At 40.0% G+C, this 13,208-nt stretch overlaps 1 protein-coding gene across 1 annotated transcript in view; it reads right to left on the bottom strand.

Moving 5' to 3' along the window:
* The window catches only part of RECK (reversion inducing cysteine rich protein with kazal motifs), a 1,014,637-nt gene that overhangs the window by 324,265 nt on the left and 677,164 nt on the right, over positions 1-13,208 (bottom strand). The window contains exon 16 of the mRNA XM_040433615.1: positions 5,250-5,421. Within this exon, the coding sequence (XP_040289549.1) occupies positions 5,250-5,421 (172 nt within the window). The remainder of the gene's footprint in view (positions 1-5,249; positions 5,422-13,208) is intronic.

Here is a 13,208-nt window from a genome sequence, read left to right as displayed (position 1 = left end):
TATATATATGTTCTAAAGCCCTTTTTGAAATGCAATAGTGGCAAAATAAAAATATATTTGCCGTTCAGCTGTGCAGTTATATGTTCTAAAGCATTTTGTGGTGTGTATAATTGGAAAAAGAAAAATATATTTGCTGTTCAACGGTGCAGTTATATGTTCTAAAGCCTTTGTTGTGTGTGTATAAGTGGAAAAAGAAAAATATATTTGCCGTTCACTGTTACAGTTATATTCTAAAGCCCTTTTTGTTGTGCAACAGTGGCAAAATAAAAATATATTTGCCGTTCAGCGGTGCAGTTATATGTTTTAAAGCATTTTGTGGCGTGTATTAGTGGCAAAAGAAAAATATTTTTGCCATTCAGCGTTGCAGTTATATGTTCTAAAGACCTTTTTTTGTCATGCAATTGTGGCAAAATAAAAATATATTTGCCATTCAGCAGTGCAGTTATATGCTCTAAAGCCCTTTTGTCATGCAATTGTGGCAAAATAAAAAGCAGTGCAGTTTTATGTTCTAATGCCTTCTGTGGCATGTATAAGTGGAAAAAGAAAAATACATTTGCCGTTCAGCAGTGCAGTTATACGTTCTAAAGCCTTTTGTGGCATGCATTAGTGGCAAAAGAAAAATATATTTGCCGTTCAACAGTGCAGTTATGTTATAAAGCCCTTTTTGTTATGCAAAAGTGGCAAAATAAAAATATATTTGCCGTTCAGTGGGCAGTTATATGTTCTAAAGCCTTTTGTGGCATGTATAAGCGTGTGGAAAAAATATATATATTTGCCGTTCAGCCGTGCAGTTATATGTTCTAAAGCCTTTTGTGGCATGTAGTAGTGGCAAAAGAAAAATGTAATTGTCGTTCAGCGGTGCAGTTATCTGTTATAAAGCCCTTTTTGCTGTGTAATAGTGCCTAAATTAAAATATATTTGTTGTTCAGCAGTGCAGTTATATGTTCTAAAGCCCTTTTTGAAATGCAATAGTGGCAACATAAAAATATATTTGCCGTTCAGCTGTGCAGTTATATGTTCTGAAGCATTTTGCGGTGTATATAAGTGGAAAAATAAAAAAATATATTTGCCATTCAGCATTGCAGTTATATGTTCTAAAGCCTTTAGTGGTGTGTATTAGTGGCAAAAGAAAAATATATTTGCTGTTCAGCGTTGCAGTTATATGTTCTAAAGCCCTTTTTTGTGTGTATTAGTGGCAAAAGAAAAATATATTTGCCGTTCAGCGGTTCAGTTATTTGTTCTAAAGCCCTTTTTGTGTGTATTAGTAGAAAAAAATATATATATTTGCCGTTCAGCCGTGCAGTTATATGTTCTAAAGCCTTTTGTGGCATGTAGTAGTGGCAAAAGAAAAATGTAATTGTCGTTCAGCGGTGCAGTTATCTGTTATAAAGCCCTTTTTGTAGTGTAATAGTGCCTAAATTAAAATATATATATGTTCTAAAGCCCTTTTTGAAATGCAATAGTGGCAAAATAAAAATATATTTGCCGTTCAGCTGTGCAGTTATATGTTCTAAAGCATTTTGTGGTGTGTATAATTGGAAAAAGAAAAATATATTTGCTGTTCAACGGTGCAGTTATATGTTCTAAAGCCTTTGTTGTGTGTATAAGTGGAAAAAGAAAAATATATTTGCCGTTCACTGTTACAGTTATATTCTAAAGCCCTTTTTGTTGTGCAACAGTGGCAAAATAAAAATATATTTGCCGTTCAGCGGTGCAGTTATATGTTTTAAAGCATTTTGTGGCGTGTATTAGTGGCAAAAGAAAAATATTTTTGCCATTCAGCGTTGCAGTTATATGTTCTAAAGACCTTTTTTTGTCATGCAATTGTGGCAAAATAAAAATATATTTGCCATTCAGCAGTGCAGTTATATGCTCTAAAGCCCTTTTGTCATGCAATTGTGGCAAAATAAAAAGCAGTGCAGTTTTATGTTCTAATGCCTTCTGTGGCATGTATAAGTGGAAAAAGAAAAATACATTTGCTGTTCAGCAGTGCAGTTATACGTTCTAAAGCCTTTTGTGGCATGCATTAGTGGCAAAAGAAAAATATATTTGCCGTTCAACAGTGCAGTTATGTTATAAAGCCCTTTTTGTTATGCAAAAGTGGCAAAATAAAAATATATTTGCCGTTCAGTGGGCAGTTATATGTTCTAAAGCCTTTTGTGGCATGTATAAGCGTGTGGAAAAAATATATATATTTGCCGTTCAGCCGTGCAGTTATATGTTCTAAAGCCTTTTGTGGCATGTAGTAGTGGCAAAAGAAAAATGTAATTGTCGTTCAGCGGTGCAGTTATCTGTTATAAAGCCCTTTTTGCTGTGTAATAGTGCCTAAATTAAAATATATTTGTTGTTCAGCAGTGCAGTTATATGTTCTAAAGCCCTTTTTGAAATGCAATAGTGGAAACATAAAAATATATTTGCCGTTTAGCGGTGTAGTTATATGTTTTAAAGCATTTTGTGGCGTGTGTTAGTGGCAAAAGAAAAATATTTTTGCCATTCAGCGGTGCAGTTATATGTTCTAAAGACCTTTTGTCATGCAATTGTGGCAAAATAAAAATATATTTGCCATTCAGCAGTGCAGTTATATGTAATAAAGCCCTTTTTGTCATGTATAAGTGGAAAAATAAAAATATATTTTCCATTCAGCAGTGCTTTTATATGTTATGAAGCCCTTTTTGGCGTGCAATAGTGGCAAAAGAAAAATATATTTGCTGTTCAGCGGTGCAGTTATATGTTCTAAAGCCTTTTGTGGCGTGTATAAGTGGAAAAAGAAAAGTCACCCCCTGGCCGGGATTGCGTGTAGATTGTTAGAGGTCGATGTCTACGCCCTGGATGTGCAGCCTGGTTGGTCAATCAGCAGACGAGTCTAGAAGTGCGTAATCAATCCTCTTTAATGTTAAAATATGCGGCTCAACGCATTTCAGGGGTCACCCCCCTGGCGATCCCGGCCAGGGGGGTGACTTGCCCCAGGTGTCTTGAATTTATCCTGGTGGCGGACCCCCCAGTGAAGTGAGTGGATTATCAATAATATTGTTGTGATTATCAACATTATCATTTTAACATATTCAATCTCTTTTAATATATTCTATTTTATATACATCTTTATTTTATTGTTGTATCATTTGGTATCTTATTTTTACCTACCCACCACCGTGTCCCACCCACTAGTCTCAAGCGCTTGTGGATGGTGCAACTTTGCAACTCCACCTTTTTTATTTTTACCTTTTACTTTGTCATGTGTGAAATTGGCGCTCAATTTCCTATGTTTTTACAGTAACTGATATGACACCCGGGGTGGGTCCCCTCCCCTCGTTTCCCACCCGTTACTGATTTATTACCTCCACACTATGTCACCTTGCCACTCTGTGGCTTCCTGAGGCTGCCAACACCTCCACACTGTCATTGTGCCACTCTGTGTCCTCCTCCTGATGCTGCCGCCACATCCAGACTCTGCTGCTTCCACCTCACAACTATGTCATAGGGCCACTCTGTGGACTTAGGCTACTTTCATACTAGCGTTCGGGGCTCCGCTTGTGAGTTCCGTTTGAAGGCTCTCACAAGCGGCCCCGAACGTCCAGCCCTAATGCATTCTGAGTGGATGCGGATCCGCTCAGAATGCATCAGTCTGGCACCGTTTGTCCTCCGCTCCGCTCAGCAGGCGGACACCTGAACGCTGCTTGCAGCGTTCGGGTGTCCGTCTGGCCGTGCAGAGGCAAACGGATCCGTCCAGACTTACAATGTAAGTCAATGGGGACGGATTCGTTTGAAGTTGACACAATATGGCTCAATTTTCAAACGGATCAGTCCCCCATTGATTTTCAATGTAAAGTCAAAACTGATCCGTTTGCATTATCATGAACAAAAAAAACAAGAAAATATATATATTTTTTTTTTCATGGTAATGCAAACGGATCCGTTTTGAACGGATCTAAGCATTTGCATTATAGGTGCGGATCCGTCTGTGCAGATACCAGATGGATCCGCACCTAACGCAGGTGTTTAAGTAGCCTAACGCTGTTCCCACCCTCCACACTTCATGACTGGGCCACTATTTTGCCTTTCGGCCTGGCTGATATCATCATTTATTTTACCCTTCTTCTGACCTGTCAGAAGGAAGGAAAAATGAGACGCACAATTGATCCGCTCTGTGTAGCAGCTGTAAGGCCTGTATGATCCCATCATAATTGGCTTTTGATTTGGTAGACAAAAGCAGGAGTGGGCACAAAACAGAGAAGCCATGCAAATATTCCATTCATGTTTCATCTCTGTTTTGGATCCACTCTTGTTTTTTTTGGCATTAGCAATACTGATGGATTACTGACAAAATGCTGGCCAAGTGAAGGCGGATGCTCAACAGACATGATCAATTTTTTGGGGGTTATTGTTCTGATGGATGAGAGAAATAATAAGTGGCGTCAACACAAACTTACTGCTGACACCCTCTCCACTCTGTCGGGGGGGCTCTACCTGTATAAGTGTTTAATAGAACAGGTTCTGTAGACATCTATGTGGAATCAGCTGACGACGGTGTAAAAGGAGTGTGCTTCTTTTTGGCACTAACATTGACCTGTAAGGCTGAGTTCATACTTAAGTTATTTGGTCAGTTTTGGCCCCGTGACTGCCCAAATAAGTGAAGTGTGCAGTGATACTAAGAGCAATGCCTGTCATCTGCATGTCATACTAACTCACAGTATTTCACTACCACAGCAAACTCCTTATGCGTGTTACTGCAAGGCACAGTGTTCTACACCACTATAAAGGCTCTCGACAGGCCGAATCTAATTTTTGAAAAATTTGCTAATCTCTTATTATATTCAATACACAGCAACCACAGTATTATGCATAGATTACTATATAAATTATGCTGTACCATTACACATACACACACACACACACACACACAACAAACCTTCTGCTATTTTCAAGCACTATGTATTTCTTTAATTAAATGCACACCTAGTTTCTTCTTATAAGGTCAAGTGTCTTCTGTTTTTAGTGTAAGAGAAAACCAGGGTACCCAGATTCACATAAACAGAGAAGAACATACAAAGTCCTTGCATTTGTTACCCTTAGTGAATTTGGAACACAAATTTATAAAACTGCAAGATAACAGTGCTAACCATTTTAGCCGAGTAGCGTAGGGTAGTAGTCTAAATTATTCTGCCCAGCAAGATGGAACAAAGCAAATTAGTAGGAAAAAATTCCACTGAAATCAGCAATCTTTAATAAAAATATTCCCCAAAGCTACTTACTTTTGATTTCTGTGACACGGGTCTCGATTACAGGGGTCTTTTGAAAAGCACTCCCCAAACTCAAACTGGTGGTCCAACAATCCAACACATCGTGCTATACATGCACTCGGATATGTGCGTCCATTGTTTCCACACACCGGAACATACTTATCTGCACAATTGCAGGGCAATCCTAAAATACAAGATTTACAACACTGTTGGTTGGGTACACTAATAAATTAAGCAGAATGGTTTTTATGAAATTAGAAAAAATATACCAAATATCTTATTGTTTGTCAGTTTTATATTAATTCATTCAATTTCAGGCTATATTGGATATTCTGAACACTATTCAACACAAACTGCAACACCAAGAAGGACAAGAATGAACTTTTTTCTTCTGCTGAGCACCACCTTGTTTTTGCCCTCACTAATCTGGACTACGATGGTGTTCTGTATGGTGCTAACCATCTTTCTTCTTCTTTAGCATGGTGGCATAATATATAGCCAGACCCCTCTAGTCATCATTTCAGTTAAACTAACAGCTCAGCGTTACATTGATATGGTCAGTCACTGCAACAAAACAGAGTGCCCGGGAGCTTCCTAGTGAAGCACTGTTAATAACACTGATGGCTGACAATGTAATTGCGCTTATGAGAACTAGTTGTGCTACTTCAGGCACAACTTTGAGAAGTACGTAAAGTTAAATGGAATGAACACTGCTCCCAACCAAGCAGGATATCTGTGGTTGAACCCAATAAAGAGGAGTTAAAACAAAAAAAAAAAGAAAAAGTGGCCTTTTGGGCACTGGACATAAACTGTAATTTGTTGCACATAAATAATCAAAAAAATGAAAACAATAAAAATGGACAAGCAGAGGGTCACATGTTTTGGAGGAAGTCTGCCTTCTTCCTCAGTGGTTTGGCCATTTTTCCAAATTGTCCCAGGAGCCAATTTTCAATAGGACAATGCCAGGCCGCATGATGTTCATGCTACTTTGAGCAACCTGCATGGCCTAAATGTGCTACCATGCCCTGCAACATCTCCAGACTTGTCTCTGATTGAGCACATTTGGGATGGCATTGATCAGGAACAGCAAATAAATCTGATAGCAGCAGATCTTGATGATTTGCATGCCCAAGTGCCATCAGCATGTCAGAACATACCTTAGACAACCATTAGTACTTCACTGATAGCATGACAAAGCATGTAAGTGTGTGTATTTCTGATTGTGGCTCTCATACTCAATACTAAATCATTCAAGATGTTTGTAATATACCGTACTGTTTTATTTGCATATCATCAACATGTGTATCAATCCTGTGATTTCTAGAATATCATGGCTTTTTCAACTTGGTTTTGCAATTTCAATGTTGTGGAGTATAGTTTAGCTGTTCTTAGTCACAAAGAAAGTTTCTGTGCGATATCAGGTTAAACGGTTAAAGCAGCAGTCCCAAAAAATTTAGTAAGTCCCTTCTCCAGAAAGCTGTTCTTAGTGTATGCTAGTTAAGGAACAAAAGTTTTGGTCAATTATCAATTCAAAGGAAATGCTACATTTCAAGTCGACCCATTCAAACAGCTGATAGGCAGGTGTACCTGATTGAACTTCTGGTAATCTGATTTTGATGGTCTATCCTGATAGGTCATCAATATCTGTAGCCTGGACAAAGTCTTCAAGAAGTCGGATGCAGGGATTTAGTGAAACATGAAGGAGTCGTTGAACCTCTATTGCGGTCCAGTGAGGACATTGATTTTGGCAAGTATGTTAAAAGGTGCTTTATTAGGTTTACACGTTTTGAGGGCGCAAAACCCTCGTCCTGAGGAAGAGGGCTTTGCGCCCTCGAAACGCATAGACCTAATAAAGCACCTTTTAACATACTTACCAAGATCAATGTCCTCACAGGCAGCGCCGCAATAGAGGTTCAACGACTCCTTCATGTTTCACTGAATCCCCGCATCTGAATTGACGGTGCATGGCAAGGACCCAGGCTGCAGCACAGTGACCCTGGATGCTGGTCAGGATAAAAACCAATTAAGCGCGTATAAGTGTTGTGACTATCTCACAACATTTTCTGGTAAGTGCATTACTGTGTATATATATATTTGTCCATACATTGCCAACAGTAATGGCCAGTTCGCTGTGTTTGCCCGCGAACACATGCGGGCTGCCATCTTTACTCACAAGTCCGGTGATCCGGACTTGTGAGTTAAGATGGCAGCCAGCATGTGTTCGCGGGCGAACACGGCGAACTGGCCATCACTGTTGTTCTACATATGTTGTTCTACATTTACAGCCTGCAGAGAAGAATATTCAGGCTAATTCCTTCTCTTGCCCAGGTGAATAAATCTAAACTGGTTTAACATTCTGTTTCCTGCAAGATGCAAAGCCTAATTTCAGATACTTTTGTTGGCCTTCTCTTTCCCAAGACTTTGGTGCCTCCTGTGTGGCTTGTGCCCAAAATAAGTCTCTTAGCAGAGGCCTATGTTTCTGCTCCTTCATTTGCCTGTACCTGAAAATCTCTGGCCCTATATTGGGATGAACTTTATCACTGACCACTCACCATCCTGGGGATGCACAGTGATATGAGTAATAGTGGATCACTTTTTAAACAGGCTCTGTCAGCATGATCAACCCTATTAAACCAGGCACACTGTCTGGTAGGGCTCATCATGCTGATTAAAATGATTACATTCTTTCGTCTGTATGTTAAACAGCTTCAGAGATCTCTGTCTTGTATTCATATGCAAATGAGCAGCAAGTTTGAGCACCAAGGGGCAGGGCTGAATCCCTAGAGCACTGCTTATGTAATGCCTCTCTGCTCTGTGCACATCTTGATTGACAGGGCTAGATATCAGCATGGTGAGGCAGAGCTGTGTCCAAGCATGTACATATACACTATACTGTGTGTGTTACTATAGGAAAATGGCCAGTCTTGCGTGTAGAGATCCTAAGTTCAGTTCCCAGGAGAGACTTCTAGATTTTTTTCTCTCTCTCTGTTAACCCATAATAAAAGGCTATAGACTTATTATTAGTGATGCGCGGCAGGGGCAATATTCGAATTCGCGATATTTTGCGAATATTTGGGCGAATATTCGCCATATATTCGAGAATTCGCGATCTCCAGGCATTATTTTCTTGATTGTGAAAATTCGCATAAAATTCGCCTTAAAAAATTTGCATAAAGATTCGCATGAACTGGTATTTAAAAAAAAATAATTAATATTCGCGATTACGAATATATTTTGCGATATTCTAAATATTCGCGAATTCTCGAAGTGCCGATATTCGCGATTAAAATTCGCAAATTCAAATATTCGTGATCAACACTACTTATTATATTGAGAATAGAGTTTTTTATGGTTAGAGAAATACAACATACAGTTTAATAGAGTGTAATCATGTTAACAACGCCTTTTTAAAATGGTACATTTTGTTCCTTTATCCAGTCTTCTTTCCTCCTCTTAAACACACACACACATCTTTTGGCTACACTCACTATTGAGCTATAGCCATTAGGTTTTTTCTTACTGTGGCTTGTTCTGTATTGCACTCTTCTGGAGTTTGTTTGCTTTCCATTTCTTCTATTTATTTATTTTTATAATGTACAATTTTAATTATTACTACCAGTAATCTACTTTTCTTGAGTCCTCCACGACAGCATTACCATGGAAGAGACCTTACTCCAATCAAGTGGATACAGGAAGGGGAGTCTAATGACACACACATCATCTATGTGCTCCCCCTAGAAACACTATTTATTTTACATTTTGAATTTAATTATTTTTTTTTTTTTTGTTTAGCTTAGTGTGCCGTCATGCAGGACTCAAGAATAATGAAATTACCAGTAATTTTTGCTTTTCATCCTCCATGACGGCATTACCATGAGACATACCAGATAAAAGAACTAGGGCGGGACAATTGCCTGCAGAACTTTCCTGAAAAACACTAATTCCTCTTTGCAACTAATGTCTACTCTATAATGCTTCACAATAGTATGTGGATTTGACCAAGTAGCAGCCCTACAAATTTGACCCATTGAAGCTTTCTCTTTTTCCACTTAAGAAGTTGAAATAGCTCTAGTCGAGTGAGCCTTCTACTTCTCTAAAGGCTCCTTTTCCCATAGCTTTGTAAGCCACACAGATCATTATTTTTAATTCTGCGAGCCAGAGAACTCTGATGCTCTAAGCCCTTTATTTGCTCTTAAAAATTGGAGTAACAGATAATCACATTTTTTTCTCATAGTCGTTTCTAGATATGACAAAAGACAACGCCTGACATCTAGCTTGTGAGATGTAGCTTCTTTCTCAGACTTTGAGTTTTCACAAAATAAGGGGAGAGCAATCACTTCATACCTATGGAATTCAGAAACTACGTTAGAAAGAAAGGACTGATCAATTCACAGGACTGAAAGAAACCTGAAAGAACTATGTTTAAGTGCCAGGGGGGGAAACCTGACCTAACAAAGGGTCTTAATCGAGAAGCCCCTTTAAGGAAGCATATTATCCAGGGATGTTCAACAATTTTTTCATAAAAGGCCACACTTAGTAGAGATATATGAATCCTTAAATAAAGGACATAGCCTTTTATTGAATTCTGCTTGAAGGAACTCTAGAATAGTCGGAATAGAGAACTTTTTAGGTAATAGGTGGCTCTCACTACACTATGATCAAAATTTGTTTCAAATTTTGGAGGTTACTGATTTCCTACCAGCAGACATGGTATCTATGACCAATTGTCACCGCCGGCCCTGGGAGAGATCTTAGAAGTTCAAATAGACGGAGGACTTAAGAGTCTATTTGACAGATCTCTTGTTTTCATTGTTGCTGACAGGTTTCCACCCCTTTGCAGATGCTGCTCATTATCAGTCAGGTGGCTCTTTATATGTTCCGCCTCTCCTTTGTTTCATTGCGCCCGATAGCTCTTCTATGGAGTGCTCTACTTGTGTGGTTGTTCTCCTCTTCCAGTTCATCTCAAGCTAAGTCCTTTCCCTTTTCTTGGTTTGTCTGTCCTGACTAGGCCTAAGGGAGACACTAGCTCCTTCAGTTTGGAAGGAGTTGGTTGCCTCTTTCCCTGTTCCCTAAGCTGAGGGTTTGGTGCAGTGCTTCAGAAGTCTCAGGTTCCGGTGCATGTGCATTTCTACCATTGAGACTTGCACATGTTGTTAGCAGCTTAGGGAGAGTATCAGGGAATGCTAGGAGGTGATCTCTTTATTCCCTAGGTTTGGGGCCTAGTCTGTTGTTGTTTAGTTGTGGTTCCCTTTGGTTGTTTTCCTTCCCCGTACTTCCCGTGACACCAGTTCTGAGAGACTTTGGACCTAAGAGTTAGCCTTTCAGAAACCAGGCTGCTAAATGAAGAGCCTCCACCTGAGGATGTAGGATTGGATCTTGTCAGAAAAGATCCTTTGCCCAAGGAAGAATACATGGCACCTGTGTCAATATTAACTTCAGTAGAGGGAACCATGACATTTTGAGCAATAAGAGCACAGCCAGGATGACCCGGGACTTCTCATATCTTTCTTAACATCATGGGCAGGAGAAGAAGAGAAAATGCATAAACCAGCTGAAAGTACCAGACTTGAGAAAGCACATCCACCCCCATTCCCCTGTTCTCTAAATGATTTAGGGATTTCTACAGATTTAGAGACACCTGTCCAAGATTGTTAGGACCAAATGCTGCAGAATTTGAGAATGGAATTGTGCCCATTTGACTTTAGCAATTACTTAGGGTACCCAGGAGTGAAATGGCCTCCCTGATTGAACTGCTCCTCAGATGAATTGCAATCCTGAGGATTTTTTTTGATCATCCTGACACACTGGGACATGGTAGTAAGTATCCCCAGGGTCCAAGGAAGCCATGAAATCTCCTTCCTTCAGGAGGTTTATTGTAGAATTTATTGATTCCATTTTTTACTTTTCGTACCTTATATATATTAGTATATATTAGATTTTAAATGTATTATTACATGATGCAACCCATTTGGCTTTTTCACTAGGAATACAGTTGAATTATAGCCTGTTTCCAAATGATCCGTAGCAACTGGCACTAAAGCTTTTAGCACAATTATTTTTAAAAATATCCTTTTCTAATGCCTGCAGTATTGGAGAACTCTGAACCGAGGTGACTTTGAAGACTGGAAGAGGGGGAGGAAGATGAAAGGAGATGCTGTAACTAGAGATGAGCAAATTTCTCAAAAATTTGATTCGGCCGATTCGCCGAATTTTCCGAAAAGATTTGCTTTGATCCGAATCTATCCGCGGCGAATCGCGTTACAAAATGGCTATTTCCGGGCTGCAGAGAGCCTTTATAGGGGTGTAGAACACTGTGCCTTGCAGTAACACGCATAGGGAGTGTGCTGTGGTAGTGAAAGATTTTATCACATATAACTGCAGCGCTGAACGCTGAATAAAATTTGTTTTTTGACTGAAATATATCAATAAAGATTTTACCACATATAACTGCAGAGCTGAACGCTGAATAAAATTAGTTTTTCGACCGAAATACGTCAATAAAGATTTTAACACATATAACTGCAGCACTGAACGCTGAATAAATTTATTTTTGCTACCGAAATACATCACTAAAGGCTTGGGACTCTCCACCTTGGCTCGCCACAAGCCATTAGTTTTCTGAAAGAGTCCACCAGTTGGAAAGGGAGGGACTGCAGCACCATCAACTTGGACAGCAGCACGTTCAGCTTCTGCGCTGTTGGATGCATGCACGCATATTGTAGTCTCTTGGCAATTGCTTCGGTGATCGATTGCTGACGGATTTACTGACAAGGAGTAGAAGGAACAGGAGCATCAGGACCAGCAGACAATGGGAACAACAGACAGCTCCCTTCACCTGAGGTGGTGGACCCTTGACTGCCTGAAATCGGGTGCGGCATGCCACTGGGTGATGCAGCGGTTGCTGCAGCAGGCTGGACCACCACATCGGAGCCACAGTTCTCCCAGACCACTTTATGGTGACGCTGCATATGTTGACGCAGGGCCATGGTGCCAACATTGGCACACTGGCCACGCTTCACTTTCTGCCCACAGATTCTTCATATAGCCATGTTCACCTCCTTCGGAGGCCGTACAAAAAACTGTCACACCGCAAAGTAGGTGATTTTACTGACAACACTACGCACTGACTGACTGCTACCGCCGCTGCTTTCGTGAACCCCTCCTTAATAAGGATACATTTTTATAAGAATCCATTTTTCGTTTTCTACTGACATAAGCAACTAAAGGCTTTACCACGTATAACTGCGGCGCTGAAAGCAGAATAAAAGTATTGTTTTCTACCAAAATACGTCACTAAAGGTTTTACCACAAATATTACTGTAGCGCTGAACGCTGAATATATCTTGTTTTTCGACTGAAATACGTCACTAAAGGTTTTGCCACATATAACTGCTACAGTGAACGCTGAATATACAGTCCTGATCAAAAGTTTAAGACCACTTGAAAAATGGCAAAAAATCATATTTTACATTGTTGGATCTTAATTAACAAGGTTCCATGTAGAGCTTCAAGATGCAACAAGAAGAAATGAGAGTGAGACAAAAAATTTTTGAGCATTCAATTAAGGTCTCATGCACACGACCGTTGTGTGCATCCGTGGCCGTTGTGCCGTTTTCCGTTTTTTTTCGCGGACCCATTGACTTTCAATGGGTCCGTGGAAAAATCGGAAAATGCACAGTTTTGCAGCCGCATCCGTGATCCGTGTTTCCTGTCCGTCAAAAAAAATGACCTTTTGACGGACAACGGTTCATGGACCCATTCAAGTCAAAGGGTCCATGAAAAAACACGGATGCACACAAGACTAGCATCCGCGTCCATGGTCCGTGGCCGTAGGCTACTTTCACACAGACGGATCGGCAGATCCGTCTGCATAAAAGCTTTTTCAGAGAAAACTCAGATCCGACAGTATATTCTAACACAGAGGCGTTCCCATAGTGATGGGGACGCTTCTAGTTAGAATATATTTTGAAC

This window comes from Bufo bufo, chromosome 5 (genome assembly GCF_905171765.1).
Source record: "Bufo bufo chromosome 5, aBufBuf1.1, whole genome shotgun sequence".
NCBI classification, from domain to species: domain Eukaryota; kingdom Metazoa; phylum Chordata; class Amphibia; order Anura; family Bufonidae; genus Bufo; species Bufo bufo.
The sequence above is the reverse complement of the archived record's forward strand: the minus strand, read 5'-3'. Positions and strand labels throughout refer to the sequence as shown.